The sequence below is a fragment of the Benincasa hispida genome, chromosome 10 (genome assembly GCF_027475165.1).
Source record: "Benincasa hispida cultivar pf3 chromosome 10, pf3_genome.v1.1, whole genome shotgun sequence".
Taxonomy (NCBI): domain Eukaryota; kingdom Viridiplantae; phylum Streptophyta; class Magnoliopsida; order Cucurbitales; family Cucurbitaceae; genus Benincasa; species Benincasa hispida.
This window is the reverse complement of record NC_143487.1, coordinates 32,954,794-32,977,298: the sequence shown is the minus strand read 5'-3', so window position 1 is coordinate 32,977,298 and position 22,505 is coordinate 32,954,794. Positions and strand designations below refer to the sequence as shown.

The 22,505-nt window shown below is 33.0% G+C and overlaps 3 protein-coding genes across 8 annotated transcripts; 2 read left to right on the top strand and 1 right to left on the bottom strand.

The window, feature by feature from the left end:
- The first annotated feature begins 10,078 nt into the window (after positions 1-10,078).
- LOC120088109 (protein NUCLEAR FUSION DEFECTIVE 6, mitochondrial-like) lies at positions 10,079-13,576 on the top strand. Of its 6 annotated transcripts, none has more exons than XM_090305950.1 (4): positions 10,079-10,451; positions 10,717-10,838; positions 11,549-11,601; positions 13,273-13,576. In XM_090305950.1, the coding sequence occupies exons 1-3, from the start codon at positions 10,303-10,305 to the stop codon at positions 11,554-11,556; spliced, it is 279 nt and encodes a 92-aa protein (XP_090162076.1). In that variant the 5' UTR covers positions 10,079-10,302; the 3' UTR covers positions 11,557-11,601; positions 13,273-13,576. The 6 variants fall into 6 exon arrangements, with proteins under 6 accessions (XP_090162076.1, XP_090162077.1, XP_090162075.1 ...); XM_090305951.1 differs by lacking the exon at positions 13,273-13,576 and adding an exon at positions 12,715-13,027; XM_090305949.1 differs by lacking the exon at positions 13,273-13,576 and adding an exon at positions 11,958-13,027.
- A 517-nt stretch (positions 13,577-14,093) lies between these two features.
- On the bottom strand, positions 14,094-18,887 carry LOC120088107 (lipid-binding serum glycoprotein family protein). The gene is made up of 6 exons (XM_039045173.2): positions 18,025-18,887; positions 17,256-17,395; positions 16,303-16,651; positions 15,954-16,202; positions 14,678-14,803; positions 14,094-14,579 (listed from the first exon to the last, which is right to left on the bottom strand). The coding sequence occupies exons 1-6, from the start codon at positions 18,502-18,504 to the stop codon at positions 14,376-14,378; spliced, it is 1,548 nt and encodes a 515-aa protein (XP_038901101.2). The 5' UTR covers positions 18,505-18,887; the 3' UTR covers positions 14,094-14,375.
- LOC120088108 (golgin family A protein (DUF1664)) lies at positions 18,578-22,267 on the top strand. Its single transcript, XM_039045174.2, has 10 exons — positions 18,578-18,845; positions 19,089-19,228; positions 19,568-19,646; positions 20,507-20,577; positions 20,674-20,775; positions 20,873-20,962; positions 21,341-21,415; positions 21,510-21,623; positions 21,712-21,765; positions 21,847-22,267. Exons 1-10 carry the CDS (start codon positions 18,791-18,793, stop codon positions 22,024-22,026), a joined length of 960 nt encoding a protein of 319 aa, XP_038901102.1. The 5' UTR covers positions 18,578-18,790; the 3' UTR covers positions 22,027-22,267.
- Positions 22,268-22,505: the final 238 nt, after the last annotated feature.

Sequence of the window (22,505 nt, the reverse complement as noted above, 5' to 3'; positions counted from 1 at the left end):
GATAATCTCGAGTAAATAGGAGTTCATAGTTAGTCCAGGATTAAGATCAAATTACCCTAGGTCATCGAATTTGAAATATCTAGTTTTAACAGTAAACAGTCATCATAAAGAAAGGTAACTATTTCGAGGTCTGGTCTTATATAAACATCCTTTGCACAGGATGCCTCCACATGAATGATTTTAGGATCACATCATTTACATCAGTATACAAAGTGGGTTGCATCCAATAGTGTTACCAAGATGAGGTACCCAATCTCATCCATTTACTTATAAACTATTTTGGCTATATAGTAAAACTTTATCCACTTTTATGTCTCCACATAAAGTTAAAGTATTCATATTAAAGCCATGAATTTGTTTATTTGATTTTTATAATAAAATGCAATATCAATAAAAATTTATTGAATGAAATACCGAATACTTTTATTCATAAATAGAATGTGTTTCTAACATTTACGAACTGCAAGTTTTAAGAAATTTCCCAACATTTTTATGTTACCTTTTCATGTCTACTGGAGAACTTGCCAAAGATAGTCTTTTTCAGCTCTTGATTGGATGTCGATAGATCTTGAATGACTTGCCACAAATCTTTCAAGTTTTCATGACCCATGAGTTGGATGGCGACTTTAGAAGTCATGGCATTATAAAGCCAACCGAGTAACAATTGGTCAATGGTCGTCCAAGCCTCGTATAGAGGATCAAAAATCCTAGCAGATCTTGAGCTCGATGCTCTGTTTCCAAAAGTCAATTCAAAACCTTCAACACTTGCAACATCACCAACATTGGTAGCATTGATTCTCACCTAATGATTCAATGAACTCAAGGGGACTGGCAAGGGTTTTCCAAAGAAGAAAATTTTATTTGCCGAGCTTTGTTGATGTGATCTGATGAAGCAATTGATTCAATGGTGGGCTATTGAACATGGTGTTGGTTGCTAACGCTGAAGTCGCAGTGGATCCGCCATTAGCCATTCATGGCTAATCAACCAACTGAATGTTCTTAAGAACACATTTAATTTGGGAATTTTCTATATCGAAATAGAGAGGCCTTTGGCCATTTATACAAAGACCTACCATTAAGGTTTAACAAATATCATCAAAGTTACATAATAAAATTACATAATAAAATACAGATGGCACACTATTATTGGGGAAGAAGAAAATTCCTTCTAACAAATTTTCAATAGTGGATCCTATTGGAATTTCACTACCTCACAAATTTCCCATTTTTGCAATTGCCAAGTAATCTGTTGACTGGTGTGTTGATTGGACTAAACAAACTTTGAGCTCCAACAACCACCTCTGATAACAACTTCAGCCACCAACTTAGACGATCAATTTCAGGTTTCGGCAGATGACAAACTCCATTGACCCAACCCCGACGACCACTTTCACGCGACTAACTTCAACGACCAATTTTAGGCTCTAGCAACCATCTTTGACAATAAACTCTGATGACCAACTCCGAAAACCATCTTCAACTACAAACTTCGATGAAAATCATCTTTGATGACCACTTTCGAGCGAGCAACTCCGACGTCCAACTCTGGGCTTCGACAACCACCTCCGACGACAAAACTCTAGCAACCAATTCCATCACCACCTTCATGCGACCAACTTTGAGCTTCGACAACCACCTCCAACTACAAAATCCAGCGAAAATTATCTTCGATGATCGACTTCGACGACCATCTTCATGTGACTAACTTCGATGACCGACTTTGGGCTTCGAAAACCACCTCTGACAACAAAATTCAACTACTAACTCTAATATCACCTTCATGTGACCAACTTTAAGCTTTGACAACCACATCCAACTATAAACTCCAACTATACTCTTATTTGATAATCAACTTCGACGGCCACTTTCAACTATTATAGACATATGACTGTTAAAGTATATTTTAGGGTCGTTGATTATCTAAAAATAGCATCTTGTCTATATTAAATATAATATTTATACATAGAAATTCGTAAAATATATTATTATTTAATTGAATTCAAATTAGTATTAATAATATTTGAAAAATGTATGTACGTAGTTGAATAGTATGTAACACATAACAAAAAAAAAACTATAAAATGAAGATTTTTTTCCCGGAATATTTTCTGGCAAGAAATAGTGAAAGTTGGAGATTTGTTCTCTGATGATCTTCCAAATTTGGAAGAACTGGAAGTGAAATTGTTGAAGAAATTTTGTGACATTCTATTGGCTGTTAAAATGATGGAAGAGATTTAACTAAAAAAAATCATGACAGAGTAAGAATACAGATCAACAATAGGAAGAAGATGATGATGAAATGCTTGGAGAAAAATTAGAAATAAAAAGTTTTGATTTCTCATTGGTTTTCCGTTTTTATTTAACTATATTCTTGCGAGAAATGTAGTGGGTTAATTTTTTTTCATTAAAAAAAAAACTAACTTTAAAAATTAAAAGAACACAAATTGCAATCCATACTTTATTCAAAACGAAAATGGGTAGAAATATTGAATAAAAATATTTTTAAAAGAATAGTTAACATAAAAGCAGATTATTTAGAGTTCAAAAAACCGTATCAGATACTCCATACATATAAACTCAATTCTGCACCCCAAACACATATGAACTCAAACTAAATGACTCTGCACCACACATATAGATATATGAACTCTACAAATATATGAACTTCACATACATATGAATTCTAGACATCATATCACAAACTGGGATGATTTCAAATATTGAAATCATCATCTCTTGTATTTGGATAACATAATATAGTAAACGATTTGAATTCAATTAATATTTCAATTCTTTTTTTTTTTTCCTAATTTTTTCATTCCAAAACCATCTGATTATGTGATTTTAAACTATTTTTTTTTTCCGATTTTACCCTACAAGATCTTTTTTTATATTATGTCAACTAAAACCAACTAGATCTTTTTCATAGATCTTTTTTATATTACAATAACTAATTGGAATCCTCAAAGCCTTCTTGCGTTATATATCCCTTCCTAATTATATCATTTTTCTTCAAGTTCTTATTCTTTCAATGCCTCTACATTATTTCACCAGGTTGGTTTTTATTTTATTTTTTAATTTAGTTTTCCACTTTGTTAATTATTGGTCCCTTTACATTTTTTTCCCTTTTATCATAACAATAATTTCAACGATTTCAATACAGATTCTCGATTTTAACATTTTTTTTTATACCCAAACAAACGAGAGTAAGTGTTTTTTTTTCCCGCTTTGTTCTTACACATGTTTATTTTATATTTTTTGATATGATTGATAAGATAAGTACTATATTTTTCTTGATTTCTTTCTATTCATAAGAATAATATGTTATTTTCCAATTGATTTAATTTGTTTCATTTATCTGAATTTAAATTAGCTCAAACAAAATTTTGTTTCTTCTAATATTCTTTGAGAAACAAAACATATCAAAGCTTTATGAAAGATGGGATAGGGATAAGATTAAGATGGTTGTTGGTAATATATATATATATATATATATATATATATATATATATATTTGATTTTCTTGAGATTCAATTTTGAAAGCAAAACAATAAGCTTTTTTTTTTTTAAATATATTTATAAAAAAGAAAACAAAAGAAATCAACTATGATAATTTAAAAAAGGAAAAAAAAGGGAAAAAATTTGAAACGCTGGATTTTTGGAATTTTTTTTTAAAAAAGCATCAATAATACTTTAAAAGAATATATATGAAAGTGCCACTTGCACCAGTGTCAAAACATAAAATAAAAATTAAGTCTATAGTCCAACAATTTAAAGTTTGCAAAAATGCCGAATTAACAAACCCAACTTATTTAAAATATTCGAATGACCAAAATGTCCCTCAGAATTAAAATATGTGATTATATCTTATTGTCATCTAATTATCTTTTGATGATATTGATTGTTATATAATTACTATTTTATACTTTATACGGATGGCTATTGATACTAATTTGCTATATGGTTGTTATTTGACTATTTGATATTTATTGTTATCTGATTATTAATTATATCAATTGTCTGATTGTCATTTAAATGATATTCGATACTAATCGTCAATGATACCATTGTTGCCTGATTACTATATGAACTGGTTGTAATGATGTCGATTGCTATCTGATTGTTGCTTGATTATTATCTGATACTGATTGCCAATGATATTAATTGTAATTTGAATATTGTATGATTATTATTTGATAATGATAATTTGTTACTAATTATTATTTGATATTGGTTGTTACCTAATTAGCAATGATACTGGTTGTTGTCTAATTACTATTTAATTGTTTCTTGATTACTATCTGATACTGATGTCTATTTGATTTTTCATGATGTTGGTTGCTATTTAATAATGATTGTTATCTTATTGCTATCATATATCGATTGTTAATGATAATATTGATTTGCTATATTATTATCTAATTGTTATTTTACATGGATTGTTATTTGGTTACTAATAAAATGAAGAAATGGAAAAGAGTCCCATTTATAGAAACCAAATCCCTCTCTATCGAACTTCTAAAAAACTTGTAGCAAAGAAAACTAAACCAACAAATGTGCATTAAAAAAAAAAATGACGACCTTGTCCAACTCATCACCAGTAGAACTATTCAAGTTTCGTAAGAAATATATAAATAGAGAGGGAAACAAAGTTTAGGAGATGAAATTAAAATCAAACAAAAGAATATTGTAAGAAACTTCCCAATCCCAATTTTTCTCATTGTATTTTCAAAACTTCTGTAGACAGACTCGTCATTCTTTCAACCGAACAACTAATAGAGCCACTACTCAAACCCTTCCTTCCTTTCTTCTTTTCTCCATTAAAAAATGTTTGTAATTTTTACTACTAAGAAATAGTAAGAATGGGAGATGCAACAGTGGAGATGGCTCTGAACAGTGTAGGAAAAATAATTTTATCTCACCTCCAATTTCAGGCTCGAGTACTGCAAAGGTAAACGCTCTCTCGTTCTTCTCAACCAATAGCATAGATGAGACTTAATTGTACCTAGTTTTGGCCATCAAAGATGTCTATCGATATCAAATGCGATCAGGCGATCAGATTCGTTACCAGTAAGATATTCTCCTCCTTCCAGTGCCTATGAATTTCCCTTCTCGCCTGGATCATAGAACCCTAATTTTCTCTGGAATTTTGAAAAAGAAAAACGAATCAGATCAGAAGAAAATGAGAGAGAGAAAAATAAGGATTTTGTTAAAAATGATAAAATTGGAATGAGATAAAAATAAAAATCTGAAAGTGTGTATTTGGCTATATTTGCACAAAATACTTAATCTACTTTGCCACCCATTACAAGTTCCCTGTATAAAAAAGAAAAAAAAAACTTTGAATAATTAAATATTGGTATAATCACAAAAACAAAATTTGAAACTAAGAAAATAGTAGAATATTTAAATAATAATAATAATTAAAAAGCAACGATAATTTTAAAGAGGAGAAAAACATATGTAAATATGCACTAATAATTAAAAACGTGAGAAAATTAGGTTTTGGAAAAAAGACATTGACAATTAAAATATACATATATGGAAGAGAAAAAAATATGTTGCATGAGAGATAAAATTAAAATACATTTTTTTTTTTTTAAAATTTTAGACAAAGAACACACAAACCAAAATACCAACTACTCCTTATATAACGACCTAATTTTTTGAAATCTCTGAATGCGTCATTACTACTATGTATATATTTTTTTTTTTTTTAAAAAAAAAAAACAAACCTAATTTTACATTTCGGTGTAAAATAAGAGTTTTCTAAAATACATAAATTCTTACTAAAATCAAAATAAGATTTGGTTTGGGATCCCTATTTTTTAAAAAATATATTTAAATTGATAATTTCTAAACTGATTAGTTCATAGTGGAAACATAAAAAAACAAACATGAAAACATAAATTTTAGCAAAAGCATCCACTCTAGTTCCATGGCACCGTCAACAAATCTTCTCATCAAGCGCCTTTAGTACGTTCTTTTCTTTACTTGAAAAACATAACATATTAAAATGTGAGTATAAGATATGCCTAGTAAAGGACCCCATTACGGGGGTCAGGCTGTGCATTTATGTCCAATAAATATAATCATATTAGCGAGACATGTATACATCAACTAATCATGGATGACCATCTAGTGAATGATTTAACTCATCCTAACATACATCTGGTGGCCCGAGCACACAAACATAATAGAGGACCCGTCAGCACTAGGTAACATAGTAGAAAACCCATTGACTTTTAGTAGTATAGTAGAAAACTTGTTGGCTTTTGGTCACATAGTAGGAAACCCGTAGACTTCTGATAACATAGTAAGAAACCCCTAGATTTCTGGTAACATAGTAGGAAATTCGTTGGCTTCCGATAACATAGTAGTGTTAAGAGAGTAAATCGTCGCTACTTAACATAACATATAACATGCTTTCGATGAACTCCGCGATATAAATCATAGAACATATCTCAAGACCCCACACATATCCATATCAATCATATTCTAATATTATCATGCTCATAAAACGGTTCTATTTACATCATGCTTCTCAATATTAATCCAAACAAATCAAATACTATCATATAGCCTATATAGCCTAGCTTTAGAGCAGTTCTAGTTAAGATTACTTACCTTGAAATTAGCTATTCGAAGTAAATTATTCTATATAGAAACCTTGAATGAATCCCTAACATCAACCAAATTTAATTTCAACATATAGGACCCTTAATCATGCTGTAAATTAATTCTAAAATGTTCTTGAAAGATTTACCCAAGCTTCCACTTGTTTTAAAATTGTCTTGAAGCCATCAACCAAAAACCATGCCTAACCACAATGAAATTTAGGGGTTAAAGCCCAACTACGACATCTAATTGACTTCCAAAGGATCCTAAATCAATGTTCATTAGAGGGACAGTGGTAATTAAGGAGAAAATGTGTAACTCAAAGATATTTCAGTATTTGACCTAGCTGAAGTTATAAACAACCTATGAAGGATCAACTTATTAATGACGGTTATATCAAATAGACACATAATATATCTACAGTGAGGGGAGTGCAACTATAAGCTATAGTGGACAGTCCTGTTAGTTAACAAATCTTGATTAACTAGATTAAAGATTTTGAACAGTTAGTCTCAGATCGTTAGAGCCCATGATCTGTAGGTCCATCTGGTTTCCTTTTAGCTTACTACAGACAAAATTGAAGAACTAGGTGAAGTGAGAATTTGAAATGTTCAAATTCAGTTCCTGGTGAAATGTAAGTCTCTATTATGAACAACCGTTTGTATAGAATATCATTTGTATAGAATATCCCCGTTCACATGTCTTTACATGAATGATCAAAATCAGATCATTTGTAGCACTTTACAATAATTGTAACACCTACAAAGCGGGTCATACTCGTAGTGTCACCAAGATAAGGCTAGGTATCCAGCCTTGTCCATCCACTATAGACCATTTAAGTTATCACTTAAACATGATCCATCAGTATGTCTCTACGTACATGTTTAAGCTACAAGATAACCTTATATGTTAGTTTATTGGTTTGTGGTTAATGCAACTAATTTTGAAATAAAACATCAAATATTTTATATAAATAAAATGTTTGTACGTTGCAATTACAAACTATAGGACCCTATGAGATTTAGGGCATCAACCTCAACAACATATACCAGCTGCAAATGTTCCATAAAAAAATGATATCCTAACACAACAAATTGTCACTAATGAGTCTAGAACATGCTAGAGCGTGGTAGACCAATGGGTTCCAAAGATAAAAATCTTCGAAAATGAAAAACAATTAATAGTAAAAAAAGACTTGGTTGAGGATGTAAATACTCATAAAAAATCCTCGACATGACTAATGAGGAATGTGAAATACCTAAAGATAATAATGAGATTTCATTAAACTATGTTATGACAGAAAAAAGATGGAATCAAACTAATATAATTATTGACAACATTTTTACGTATAATATTGCTCTTGATATTATATATGAAAATGAGGATCTTGAATTAAAATCTGTTGAAGAATGCCGACATAGAAAATATTGGCTTCAGTGAAAAGAAACAATCGAGGCAGAATTAAACTTACATTCAAAATGACAGACTTTTGGACTAGTAGTCTGAACACCAGAAGGTGTCAAACTTGTGGGATACAAATGGGTATTTGTGAGAAAAATACATGAAAATAACAAGGTCACAAGATACAAAGCAAGACTAGTTGCACAAGGTTTTTCACAAAGACCTGGTATTAATTATGAGGAGACATATTCTCCAGTGGTGGATGCAATTACGCTAAGATATTTAATTGGTCTGACAGTGTATGAAAGTCTGGATATATATATAGTCACAATATATTTATATGGATCTCCTGATAATGATATTTATATGAGAATCCCAAAAGGATTTAAGGTACCTGAAACATATACATCAAATTATTGGAAATTGTATTCAATAAAGTTATAAATATCAGTATACGGATTGAAACAATTAGAATGGATGTGGTACAATCGCTTGAATGGATATTTATTGAAAGAAAGATATCAAAATAATCCAATATATTTATGTGTTTTTAAAGAAATCACAATCTGAATTTGTTATAATAACTATATATGTTGATAACTTGAATATAATTGGAATTCCTGAAGAGCTTTCAAAAGCAATAGAATATCTTAAGAAATAATTTGAGTCGAAAGATCTCGTAAAAATAAAATTTTACCTTGGTTTGCAAATTGAGCATTTAACCGATGGAATATTTATTCATCAGTCAACTTATACTGGGCAAATTTTGAAATGATTTTATATTACAAAACACATCTATTAAATATTCCCATAGAAGCCTGTTCATTGGATATAAAGAAATATATATTTCGACCTCAAGATAATAATAAATAACTTATTGGTCTTGAAGTACCATATCTTAGTACAATTAGTGCACTTATGTATCTTGATAATAATACAAGACCATATATTGCATTTTCAATAAATTTATTAGCTATATATAGTTATTCTTCTACAAAAAGACATTGGAACAAAATTAAGCATACACTCTGTTATCTTCAAGGAATAATCAATATGGGTTGGTTTTATTTAAATAAATCAAATTTTGACCTAGTTGATTATGCAGATTCTGGATATTTATTTGATCCACATATCTCAAATAGGGTTATCTGTTCACATGTAGAGGAACTGCTATATCATGACAATTGGTGAAACAGACCATAACGGCCACTTCCTCAAATCATGTTGAAATTCTCACTATTCATGAGGGTAGTCGAGAATGTATATAACTAAGATTAATGACTCAATATATTCATGAAACATGTGACTTGTCTTCTAATAAAAATCTTCCAACAATATTATATGAATATAACACAACTTGTATAACCCAAATCAAAGGATGATATATTAAAGGAGATAGAACAAATAATATGTAATCAAAACTTGTCTACACTCGTGATCTTAAAGAAAATGGCGACATCACTGTACAATAAATTTTTTCGAATGATAACTTGGCAGAGACTTATTTACAAAGACAATACCAATCGCAACTTTTGAAAAATTAATGCATAACATTGGAATGCAACGACTCAGAGATCTTAAGTGATGTTTTCACGAGGGGAGTAAATATATTATATTCTTTTAGGAGTATATATTATATGAAATATGTATGATTTTTCCTTCACTAGAGTTTTTTCTCGTTGGGTTTTTTCTAGTAAGATTTTAACGAGACATATTTCATATATATATGGGTATCTAAGGGGGAGTATTATAAATATTAGAAAAACAGATACCAATTACTTAGTGTCCTAAAAGCCATGTGTCAATCTTCATGTTGTCTATGTGCCTTGTAGTTATCCATACTTGGTGTTCGTATAAGACCACATTCTACTTGCCACTTTACCTATAAATAGTGTCATTTGGTTGAACTTAAAATCACACACATTGGTGAGAAATTTACTTCAAATTTACTTCAAATTTCCACTAATTTTTATATTATTTTTTAAATAATTTTAATTAATAATTTTTTTATTATATTTATATATTACTATATTATATTGTCTTTACTGACACTAAACTCATTTACGCATTATTTACTAAAAGAAAGGTCTGAGTTTTAGAATCATTTCGAAAGCGCCCCTTTTGAAAAGATATTTCGAAATCACCCCAACTGTTGCAGAAACCCCTCAGACCAAAAGTAGGGTTTTAGCTTTAACCCTCAGCAGCCAAGAAGCAAGAGTCAGTTCTTGTTTGTCTTCCTTACCAAGAACAACCTTCAGAATCTTTCATTTCTCCTGATAAACAATGGCCTCAATTGGTGCTAGATCTGCTTTTCGGTCATTCTCCGGTTCTGCACGCCGTGCTGCTGCTCACATCGGTTCTCAAGCCAGGCCGTCATCAACCTCTCCCTTTCGCATGGCAACTAACAAGCCCCTCTCTCATCGAACTTTCAGGTGCGTTGCTTAATGATTTTGCATCCATTTTAAGTGCAAAAGCTTCTGAATCTAGAGCTCTTTGAGTTTTTTTCCCCTCACCAAAAGGAGATAAACGAAAACGGTGTTCAATCTTCATTTTTATTTCTCTCTTCAGTGTTTTAGTTACGAAATTACGCTCTAAAATTTTGAAATGACAACAAGATAGCCTTTCCCTTTCATCTGATTTAAAATAAAGAGTTTGGCGAAACGTTTCAGTAAATAAGGTAATTTATTTTGCTTGAAGGTGTGCGCCTGTGATGAGCTTCTGTTTGGAGTCGATGATGCCATTTCACTCTGCGTCGTCATCGGCTTTGATGACTTCAATGCTCTCTATCTCGCGCCACAGCTGCGGTTGGCTTCCCGAAGGTGCATAACTGATAATTTAATTCTTTACTTTCTTGATCTGTCATGAGCTAGATCGAAATAGGGAAGGACAATACGATGTATTTGTATAGTTTGGAATTCAAACCATATCCATAATTTCTGAATGAATTCTTCCGTGGACAAGAAAAAGAGTTCATAATTTTCTGGAAGTTGGTTTTCTATTTGCTTTGGTTCTTCGTTGGATGAATTTCAGCTTTATAATTGTTTTTCATGAATCAAGAGAGTAGTGGTTTGAGTGGGGATAATGATCAATTATATGTAGAAATAGTGATATCTATATTTAGGTCTAGGGGTTACATCAGCTCACAGTAATCGGATGTCTTCGGAGGATATATGTGAGTATTCTGTGGTTGAAGTAGTTAATGTCTATGAATCATCGGAAGCTGCCCCATGAAAAGCTCTCTTTTGGGTTAATTTAAGTACTGATATGAATTTTTATGCCAGTATCTTATAATTGTTCATAAGGATTTCCTGTGTACATAAATTTGAATGTATTAGGCTAGTTTTGTGATATCACTGCTTGAGCTTTTATCTTATTAATGAGTCTTTCTGGTTTCTCTGCTTGATATAGAACTTGTAAACATAGAGATACCTGATCCAAGTCCGTAATTTTCTTTATTTTTGTGTTTTGAAAGGAGAAGTGGATCTGCTTCTAGGCTGTCTAACTAGTGGATTTTTTACTCTTGAATTAGGTAGCTAGCACACTTTATAGGCCCATTGATGTTCTTCTTGCCTTGTTGCTCTGGTGAGTTGGTGCCTGTAAACTCATTTAGGACTGATAAAATTGAACGGAATTGTATAACTAATAACATGCATGCACAACAACTGGATCATTTTCCCCCTAGTAGAAAATTAATTACATCAAGTAGATACTCCTCAAATTAGGAGTCAAACAAGCTTAACAGACAATAATGATTCATTGTCTCATTCCTCCACCTTCCATGACCGTCCATTGATCAGAGTTGAAGTCCTTCTGCTGAACTCGGTTGTTATAAATCTTATTATTTTATATGTTACTAGAATGAGTCATTTATGCGAAAACCTTCCATTTTTTATTCAAATTATTAATTAAAAAAGTACATTCCCCTCTTTTCAATGTAGGCAAAGACAAGACTAGATGAGGATCGAGAAGCAGGAAGGAATGACTTGATTTGTTTTTTTGAATTTTCCCTTTTAAGTCCTAGAGATGTCACCCCCCGGCCCACCCCCAAGACAAAGAAAAGAAAGAGAAAAAAAAAGTACATCTAGGAGATGCCATCAATAGGTTAAATGAGATGTTGTATTTGGAATGAAATAATAAACTATGATGTCCTATTTCGTTCACTTTGTTTGTAGATGATTGTTTTTAGAGTGTTGAAAGATTATATATTCAATTTAATTCTGCAACTATATTGGATTACGGATTACTAGATCGTTGCAGAATAAATTTGGCTTCTACATAGTTTAATTATTGTTTTGCGAAGTTTACTTTGTTTATCAAGTAAATGGGACTGTTGATTTGTTGTTATCTTTTCAATTCCACTACTTCATAAAGATGGAAGTTGCAAATTCAACAATATATTACTCTGACCATAAGTAGCATGGAAAGGAGTTTGAAGTAGTCCGATGAAAAATTGAAGTCTTCTTTTTGAATGATACATTGAAATATCCTTTGGAAAAATGCTTCCAACTAGAATGAATGTTTTGTAGTTTCCATGACCCAAAATCAGGTCCTCAATTTCCACCTTTTAAGTTTAAACTTGGAAAATGTCAATCTACATATCTCTTTGATGAGCATGCTCATCGCCTCCCAACTTGTTTCTTTTGATTGGAATATCAAACTGACATTAATAACACACTGGTCACTTGTGTTCATCAGCATGCAATGATGATCTGTGATAAAAAAAGGATCCGACGAAGTTCTGTATCCAATCCTCTATACGGACAGTGACTTCTATTAAGTAGAGGTTTCCGAGCTCCAAATGGTGGTTTGTGAAGAAGAGCTTCTTATCAATGGCAACGGTTTATCGTTTTGAAGACTGAATTAATTTTTAGTGCTCAAAATGTTCATCATATACTTGATTCTCTATGTAGTACTCATTGATGGTTAACATTTGTATGTGATCTATGATCATGCTAACTTCATCGAATGTTCATTGAGCAATTGAAAGCTTCGTTTTCTTGCTGGAAAAGTGGGTTTGTGTTTTGTAGAAGCTTCGACAAAAGTGACTTGAAATCTGTGCTAGTGATGCATGGTTGAATAGGAGAGTCTTGAATCTTTGAAAATTTTCAAACCAAACACCGCACTTTTTCTATTGCCTCCTCTTTGATCATTAGCCATCTTTGCTTTTCAGTTGAGACCTCGGGTTTATTGTGAAACTTGCCTATACAATTTTCCAGTTCTTGCTGTCTGACTGCCTCTTGTTTTGTTTTCTAGGGCGGTGATATTCAATCAACGTGTATAGCATGAAGGTTTGCAACAATGTTGAATTTGCCATTTTCATTGCTCGTCTGTATTTCAAGTCCAGATTCATATACTATTTTTGCCTAGATTTTCAAAATTTGGTTTCCTAGCTTTTCATTGGACGATTCAATATAGACCATTTGAAATACACCCTACTTCAATTTTTTTCCTTCTGTTAGCTAGTATTTGAATTGTCGGTACAGTAACCAAATTCAGAATCTACATTTGAGAACAATGTCCAGTTAGTGATTTCATAAGTTTACAGCATTTGACCAAATCTAGTTTGTTTGTTTGTTATTTGCTCAACCATGTTCTAGTGTTGTAATGAATATGAAGTTTGATGTTGAAAGTGACTTTCACAAACATTGAACAAACAATTTTTTTTTTTTTTTTTTTTTTTTTTTTTTTTTTTTTTTTTATAGGAATTAGCTAAATAAATAATCTATAAAGTCAAATTGAAACTACTAGTACCAACCAAAATGCACTTAATTAACTTAAACCAAATTGGTTCATGTATATTTTGTCAAATAAGTAGATATAGTTGAATCAAGATGTCTTTTCTTTATTTTCATGTGCATAGATTTTGAGTTAGTTGTGTAGAGCAAAAGTTCTCTCTATATGTGCATTGGGAAAGAGCTAGATGTGAGATGAACATGAGAAAATTTGGTTAGGTTGGAACAATGTGGCTAGCAATTCTATAGGAGAGAAATTTTAACAAGTATACTTTAAATTTGTCTAAGATGGTTATTAAGAGAGAGATTTTGAACTTGCATCCAACCATTGTGAGCGGATAATTATGTTGGCGAATCAAGTTAATGATCTTTATCATTGATCGTAAAGTACACAGTTCAGAGTACATTCAAAAGAGAAGCAATCAATTCCTCCTTGAATGATTAATCAAATAAAAACGTTAGCTTTACATATTTCACATGTACATAGAGAAATCCATAACAAGCGCTTTATGGGGTGGTTTGGAACTCATCTAACCTCGGCCATAAAATAAACCCTGTACAGAGATTCAACGTGCTTTCTTCTTTGCCTGAAGTTTACAGGACATATGAGACCTATCATGTTCTCTACCTAAACAAGTTGTGAAGATGATCAGGACTATGTTCCTCTGTCCATAAAATGTCGCTGCACACCATAATTCTTGAATTTGAGCTGATTACTTCAGCATTTTGAAGCATGAAACCATGGATGATGGGCAGTGGGAGCCCCTTCTTGAGATACGCATTGGCATTTGGCAACAACGTAGTTTTGACTAGAGTCTGCACAACTGGCTGCAAGTTTGCAATGTCGAGCGATGATAAGTTGACTTGAAACAAAATAACTTTTAGAATGTTCTTCATTCTGCAGAATAAATGGAATGTTAATATACCTGAATTAGGTCCATATGCAGATTCCCAATATTGCTCCACTTCAATGACATCTCGAAATCGTTTAAATTGACGTTGCCAATGAGGTTGTTTCCCAAGATTTTAGCTGTACTGGAGGCACGAACCAACTGAAATGCAAAGAAGAGGAAGAAGGTTGAATCTTGATGAAAAAGAATCTTTTCACTGGAAGATGATGCAGATGGGACATGAAACTATTAAAAGATAATTTCATGCAGACAAGAGACCATCTATCTCATGTTGTATTAAATAACTTCGGTTGGAAACAAATACATTAAGAAAAAAGAAACTTAGTACTTGATTAGATTAACTAGAGAAAAAAATGTTTTTAAAAAAAGTCATTTTCATTTAAATTCTTTCGATAATAATCGTTTAAAATACACTTTGAGAAAATTTCAAAAGCTATTTTGAGTAGTTGTCTTCAATTTTAAAAAATGACTTAATTTCAAAATTAAACACTGAAAAGGTTAAACCAAAACACACACTTAGTTCTGGGTGAAATCAGCTTTAATCTTCATATCAAATGGCTAGGGATGTTTTAGCCTGAAGAGCAGTTCTTATGGAAGATAATTCATTGAAGCATTCAAAATTCAAGAGAGCTTTAATAGGTTGTGTTTACTACCTTCCATCATCTCCTGAGTGGATGGCATATAAATTATATTTGAGAGGTGACAGGTCTACATTTTACAACACGCGTGTTATGTAGCAACTCTTTAGCATCATTCCAAGCCATAAACAAAGGTAATAGGCCTTCAATGTCTGTGCACTAATGTACTTATGGATTTATAGTTTCCCCCGGATAACTATTTGATCAAATATTCACACAGGGTTCTTGATAAAATCCATAACAATGTACTGAAATATAAAAGGTAAAGGAACTTACAAGATAAACAAATAATTCGAGGTACTTGCATCCTCACTCTCTTGAGATCACTATATAGACCAACTGAATCAATGCTTAACAGTTAACACTTTCTTCTTCCCCCACCCATGTTGTTTATAACAAACTAGCATGACCACTTCTCTAGTCAATTACTAACATACCCATAAATCCTAATAATATTCCTAATCTTATCCAAAATCCATTCCCATCAGTTTTACCCTTCCCTCTTTAGGACTAGTGATGGCTCACTGTCAAAGTCTAGTTAATTTGAAGTGTGCATCTAGAATCTGAATCTCTTCAAAATAAAAATAATAACAATAAACTATATATGCATGCAAGTATATAATGATATTCCAATTCTGAACCAATGAACTTACCAATGAGATGCATGCAACTGGTATTAATTCACCTCCTTCTACTACGTCAATTATCAGGTCTATGTCCATGGTTGCAAAAATTTGGTGCTCTGAAATCCTTACGATTGGTGGAGAAGGTAAAGTGATATTCAAGCTCACGTCAGCATTAGGATATTTCTTGTACAGTTGGGGAACAATAAATCTCCATCCAGCAGTGTTTAGAAGCGGCTGGTTGGGCACTTCATTCAAACTCCACTGCATAAAATCTGCCTGTATATGAAGGATAGGATGATTTTAGTTTTGTAGGTGTAGCCAAGTAATACCATGCGAGAAAGAAAGATAAAATGCACAAAATAATATTTGAACCAACATTGTAGTATAGGGCCAATGCAGAGTTAAAGACTGCTTCATCTATTGTTATTCCAAACATTTTAGAAGGATCCGTACAGGAAGCTGAAGGTGATTTTTCAAAGTGGTACTCTGGTATTGGGAGCTTTTCTCCTGCCCTGAACAGACCATTGATCTTTAAACCAATGGAGGAGTTACTAAGTAAGGGTTTTTCCGCAAAAGTAATATCAAAAGAAGCATTATCATCCACTTGGACTTCCTTGGGAAGTGCTTGCAAAAAGGAATCAACTTTCAAGATTCCTTTTCCTAGTTTCTTACAAATCGCCTTTTCAACAGCAGAACTTATCTGTTCTTCGAATGCATCAACCAACCTAGGATAAAACACAGTAAAAGAAAATTAGAACAAGCAGGAAAAAGGTGCAGGTTGTATACAAAGGCATTATTATCGTATAATCTGACATAGACTGGGCAGTACCTATGCGTAAAGGCAGAAAAGCATAATTTCAATTGATCTACTTTACAATTAAACATTTGCCAGAAAGGAATGACTAAGGATTCCATCTTAAACTAAAAAAATGCTATGCTAAGACATCTGTATGGCTATAATGAGCATACTGCTGATCGCCATCATTGCTAACATGAACGAATCAATTTTGCTTCTTTACAGAGATGAGGGAACTTAAATGGACAAAGGATCATAAGAATAAGATCATGATCATGTTTTTGGGCATAAATAACAGTGTGAATGCTAGATGTAAATATTTGATCATATGGAAGAATAAAGAATAATTTGAACAATATTGATGAATGATGCCTTGATTTTTTCTGTTCAGTATTGGTTCTCTTTCTCATTCTTTGTGAATGGTTTTTGTAACAAATTGGAAACGATTCAAGGATTTTTAAGCATGCTAAAGATAAAAGTAGAAGGAAATCCCAATCCAGGATGAGTTCTACAATCATGAAAGAGTTACATACCCTTGATAAAGCCAAGATGCTCCTCCATCCAACTTTATAGATATATCTCGGACGGAACAACCACACTCGAGAAGAAATAGTTTTATCGTTTCTTCTTGAAGCTCCAATCCTAAAGTAAGTCGAACTTCCATGCCATCGACCTGTTTCATGAATAATTTTATCTCATGAACTATTTAATGTGTAAAGAGACAGATGGAGATGGATATTCAGATGGTCAACGAATCATCTTTTCAAGAATAATAGACATTCGAACATGATCATATATATAGATTTCTTTTTGTTAATTTTATTGATCAGTCTCAGAACAAAATAGAAAGCATTATGCTTATCTTAACCAGCGTCAAGAGAGTAATCAAAGTAAAACCCACAAAAAGTACTGAAATCTGTTTTCAATTCATTCAAGTTGCAGAAATCTCCTTCTTAAGCCATAAATTTACTTTGAACTAATAGCATATCCAACGCACATGCTTTAAATACATTACTCTAGGGGAAAATATACTCTCCCACGATCCAACATCATTTTATGTCAATACCAATATTTCCAAAAAAAAAAAAAAAAAAAAAAAAAAAAGGACTTACCTAGATGCATCCTTATACAGGAAACCAATTCCATCTCCTTTACTCTAATCACAATTTAGTGCAAAATAGATACACAACTCCACCCCAGACCTCATTGTTAACAAAACCAGATAACTTATACAAACTTGGGACTGAATACTGACAGCATTCAAAGCCTAATGATAAACCCTACTACCAACGAGGCATATACCTGAACAGAAGCACGTCCTTTATCAGAAATCTCCGCTGGAACAAGCCAAGTACTATATGAATAGCGCCAATCCATGCTCAAGTCGCATGTAGTTCCTGAAGCAACAATAGAAACACCCGACTCATCCGGGTTAACATCCGATGAAGGAACATCAACTTGGTATATGGTAGTGTTCGATAACACCATATGAACGTTTCCAACAAATGGGATTTTGACAGTTTTTTCGGACTCGGGCAAATTAATCGGAATCACAGAAGAAATTGCCTTGTTAATGAACAAGTCTTTGAGGAAATCAAGACCCTTTTGGGATATGACCACAGATGTGAAGGATTGGGTCGGTGAAGGATTAGCATCTCCCGGGATGAGCAAAGACACCCAGAGGAGCAAGAGAAGTATTGAAGCCATAGAGAATTTGAGCATGGAGAAGCATGAGAGAAAATCAGATGAAAAGCCAACGAGGGCAGCTTGGAAATTTGCCATCGGTGAAATGTCATTATTGCCCACCTCCAGCCAAAACGAAAGCAAGTCACTTTTTTGCCAAGGCTTCTTGTTCTTCTTGTTCTTTTTTTTTTGGTGGGGTTTTTACAATTACTGCCCTTTTGCGTTTATGCCCTTCTGGTCAAAGTTTAGACCTTGGCTAGTGGACACTCGTCCCCGTCTGCACCTATCGGTTTAAAAAGAAAGTTGTTTCTTCTGTCCAATAAAGGGCAATCGACGACATTCCTGCCCCATCTCCCAGCGCGCGAAAAATCAGCGGCTTGTGAAGATGGCATTACAAACTGGGGTTTCAACCTCCAAAGTCCTCATCCTCGTTGGAGCAGGTTTTTTCACATTCGCCTTTGCTATTTTGATCATTCATCTGTATTCAGCTTTTAGCTTTTACGATCTTATTTATGTCTCTGGATATTGGGAAACCCCGGTTTCATTGATATTGTACAATCCCTGAATCTGGTTACGTATTTTCAAGTAATTATGTCGTTTCCTTGGAAACAGAATTGCAATTTCCAAGTTCCATACCATCCGATGTTCTTCTCTGATTGTTGGGTTTCTCTATCATTCATTAGGGTTAACTGGTTCTGTTGTTTTAAGAAGTGGACGATTGTCTGATCTGATATCACAACTTCAGGAATTACTGAAGGGTGTGACGGAGGAAGAAATCTCTCCCAGCCCTTACAAGTATGATACTGCTGTTCTTGCTGCACAGGTTTGTACCCTGTACATGTTACCTTAGTGAGGGAAGAAAACGAGTGAAATTTTGCTTCTGTTTGGTAATTGGGATTAATGGGAAAAGAAATGACGGAACATCTATTGATAATTGATGTACCAAAAATTTGGAGAAGCAACTTGAATATGAACTATTCCTCTGGTTAAACTCCGAATGCAGATGGTATTCTTATATGGTGATATCAAAATAATCAACAATACTCAAAATTTTCTTTTTTTTTTTTTAAAGAATGCTTACTATCTGTATGTTGGATCCATTGCTTTAAAAGCTTCAGTTAATTTAAAATTATTCTGATTACTGATTTGTAAACTCATTCAGATTCGGCAACTGACACAAGAGATCAGGGAATTGACATTATCCGGTCCTGTAACTGTCTTTAATGGGAACTCTTCTAGCGGTATGGATAACTTTTCTGTTGATTCTATGTTTTAAGATTATGATTCTCAGTCTTCTTTCTTTGAATGCTCTTATTGAAAAATCTCAAGCTCTTGTTTTTGAATACGTAATTCGTATATTGACCTAATGGGCATCCGTTGTCAGTGAAAAACACTGAAAAGAAAGCAGTGTCTTGTTTTAGAAAAAAAATTGAAACAAGGCATACATTCTAGTATAGGTAGATAGTATACTCTGAATTTTCTACCCCTGATTTTTACTTGTCCTATTCACCTTTTATCAATTCCTGAAACTTGGCTCTTTTGAGGTCTCAATAAAGAGGACTAAGTTTATGTAAATAAAGTTTATGAAATTTGGCTGCAGGATATCCATATTTCTTAGAATTCCGAACTGTTTGCTTGATATTTGGAAAGAAAACCGTTGGTTTCATACTCACCCAACCACTTCATGTATTTATGGAATCCAGACTTCTAGGCTTTTTGGACCCAAGTTGTAGAAGTTCACATAAATTTCATAAGGGGCAAGCCGTGGATGGATACTGGAATTCTCTTAATTGAGTCTCTAGATGGCATTCAAGTAATTGATCGGAAATAAGATCAATGCATCTCATGAAGTCCCATACAAAAGCATCTACTTTATTTTTTCTCACTAATGTGTTTGGCCCATGGAACATGAATATATATTTTCACTGCTGTGATAAGCAATATAAACAAAGATAGAAAAATTCAAGAACTTTGTACTCCGAAATAGAAAGAAAAAAATAAGATTAATTTTGAGTTGGTAAAAGCGAAGTTTGGTGTATCTGGACATGCACAGAAATTGCTTGTAATGCAGACTTGGCATGCTGATCTTTTCTTCTTACAGGGAATTATGCTTCTTACTTGGTACCTGCGGCTGCTGTTGGAGCAATGGGATATTGCTACATGTGGTGGAAGGTAAAACTTTTTGATTTCAGTTGACTGAAAAAGGGAAAATGTATTTTTGTAGCATGATTGGCTTGGGTAACAAAATTTCTTTTCATGATCTAGCAGGGATTGTCATTTTCTGACATAATGTTTGTGACAAAGCAAAACATGGCAAATGCTGTCTCGACTGTCTCAAAACAATTGGATCACGTGCATGAAGCACTGGCTGTAAGTGACTGCTTAGACATTGTGTAATGATCTTCAACAGGAAAGCTAGTTCATGGTTATTTCATTACTTTAATTTTAAACCATTTTTTGTGTCCAGTCAACCAGGAGGCATCTGACAAAGAAGTTGGAGAACTTGGATTGGAGACTGGATGAGGAGATTGAAACAACAAATCTCATAGCAAATAATGTAAGAGCTACCCTCTTCCTACTTTCAAGTCTCGATAGATATAACATTCTAAGCTTTTCTTTTTGCACACAAAGATGTAGACATCCACGAACCAATTTTTAATTGTATGAAGCATCTTATTTGATCCAGTATAGATTTTTTGACCAGGACTGGTAAGGAATCACACTAGCGTTTTTACTTTCATGACTACTAAGAATATCAAGATCACTGTCTGTCCCAAAATTTCTTGTTGAAGCATCCTTTCCTGATATAAAAGCCTTTCATCTAGCTGAAATTTCTCTTAATTCTGAGAAAGGAGACCACGGACCCTGTGAAATAAATCATATTCGTCGGTTATTAAGTGAATGCACCATCATTTGAATTTTTATCTGTGTGCAGGTGGAGGATGTTAAATCGAACCTTTCTCAGATTGGTTTCGATGTTGAAACAATTCATCAAATGGTCTCACAATTGGTGAGTCACTCACTACCTTAAAACTCTTTTCTAAGATGCAAACCAAACCACAGTGCAAGCTGTTCTTATCCCTACTGACCCAAATGGCAAACAGGAAGGAAAACTCGAGGATCTTGAAAGGAAACAGGACATCACAAATTCTGGTCTCTGGTATCTATGTCAAGCTGCAGGAGGTGTCAAAGACCGCATAAGCGAAAAATTCTTCCCAGTGAGTAGCTTCCCTCATCAATCTCTCAAAGCTGAATGCAAATCCTTCTCCCTCTGAAGTGGATGTTTGTTTCATTAATGTTTGGCAGGAACTTGAAGCAAAGAAGATTGCAACGATTAAATATGAGGAGAATCCCCTCAAGGTATGAGAATGCTGCACAAATATTGCAAGATAAGTAGTATCTATTTATGGACAGCATTTGAAGTGCTCAATACTTGAACAGGGACTGCAGTTCATTGCTGATACTAAAGACTCCACTGTCACCGCAATGCCAAATGGAGTGAAGGGAAATAGCTTTGACAAATACAATAGTGAAAAAGTAGCAGTAAGACGAACAAGATTGCATAGATCATATCCTGTTGGGATTTCTTTGGCCCAAGGCATCATGGGTTGTGATACGTAATGTTTTCCTCTAAGTTTCATTTTCTGTTTGCTAGTCCATGAATATATGTCTAATTCAATTGTGTTTGTTATTCACTATCATTTTTACATGAGAAGCATTTGTGATTTGAATATAAAGTAATGCCTTCATGGTAAGGTTTACAGGTTTTGAGGTTTTACGAGAACACTTCCATTTGTTGTGTAAATTGTCTGAACTATGATAAATCAAATGAAAAATATTGCGCATCTCTCTCACACAAAAATGTCTGAAAATTGTCTGATTTTTTTGGCCCCACGTTATACTTGAATGCCATTGTTTATGAAAAACTATAAAGGGATGTAACGAAGTACTATAATTTATTAATATTATTCTTATTATTATTATGGTTAAAATACTATTTTAGTCCTACTTTACAAGGATGTTTAATTTTAAATGTACAATTTTAGTCCTATTCTCAAGAATTCTTAAATTTAGTCCCTACTACTTGTTTATTGTTGGTT

What these genes read in the sequence shown, in the direction of transcription:
- LOC120088109 (XM_039045177.2), top strand. Translation starts at nt 10,303, where the DNA reads ATGGCCTCAATTGGTGCTAGATCTGCTTTTCGGTCATTCTCCGGTTCT. An exon ending in CTCTCTCATCGAACTTTCAG is followed by an intron (nt 10,452 to 10,716) that starts GTGCGTTGCTTA and finishes TTTTGCTTGAAG; the next exon opens with GTGTGCGCCTGTGATGAGCT. An exon ending in CTGCGGTTGGCTTCCCGAAG is followed by an intron (nt 10,839 to 12,714) that starts GTGCATAACTGA and finishes TGTGTTCATCAG; the next exon opens with CATGCAATGATGATCTGTGA.
- LOC120088107 (XM_039045173.2), bottom strand. Translation starts at nt 18,504, where the DNA reads ATGGCAAATTTCCAAGCTGCCCTCGTTGGCTTTTCATCTGATTTTCTC. An exon ending in AAGGACGTGCTTCTGTTCAG is followed by an intron (nt 17,396 to 18,024) that starts GTATATGCCTCG and finishes TTCATGAAACAG; the next exon opens with GTCGATGGCATGGAAGTTCG. An exon ending in TGCATATGGACCTAATTCAG is followed by an intron (nt 14,580 to 14,677) that starts GTATATTAACAT and finishes GCAAACTTGCAG; the next exon opens with CCAGTTGTGCAGACTCTAGT.
- LOC120088108 (XM_039045174.2), top strand. Translation starts at nt 18,791, where the DNA reads ATGGCATTACAAACTGGGGTTTCAACCTCCAAAGTCCTCATCCTCGTT. An exon ending in TAATGGGAACTCTTCTAGCG is followed by an intron (nt 19,647 to 20,506) that starts GTATGGATAACT and finishes TTCTTCTTACAG; the next exon opens with GGAATTATGCTTCTTACTTG. An exon ending in ATTGCTACATGTGGTGGAAG is followed by an intron (nt 20,578 to 20,673) that starts GTAAAACTTTTT and finishes ATGATCTAGCAG; the next exon opens with GGATTGTCATTTTCTGACAT.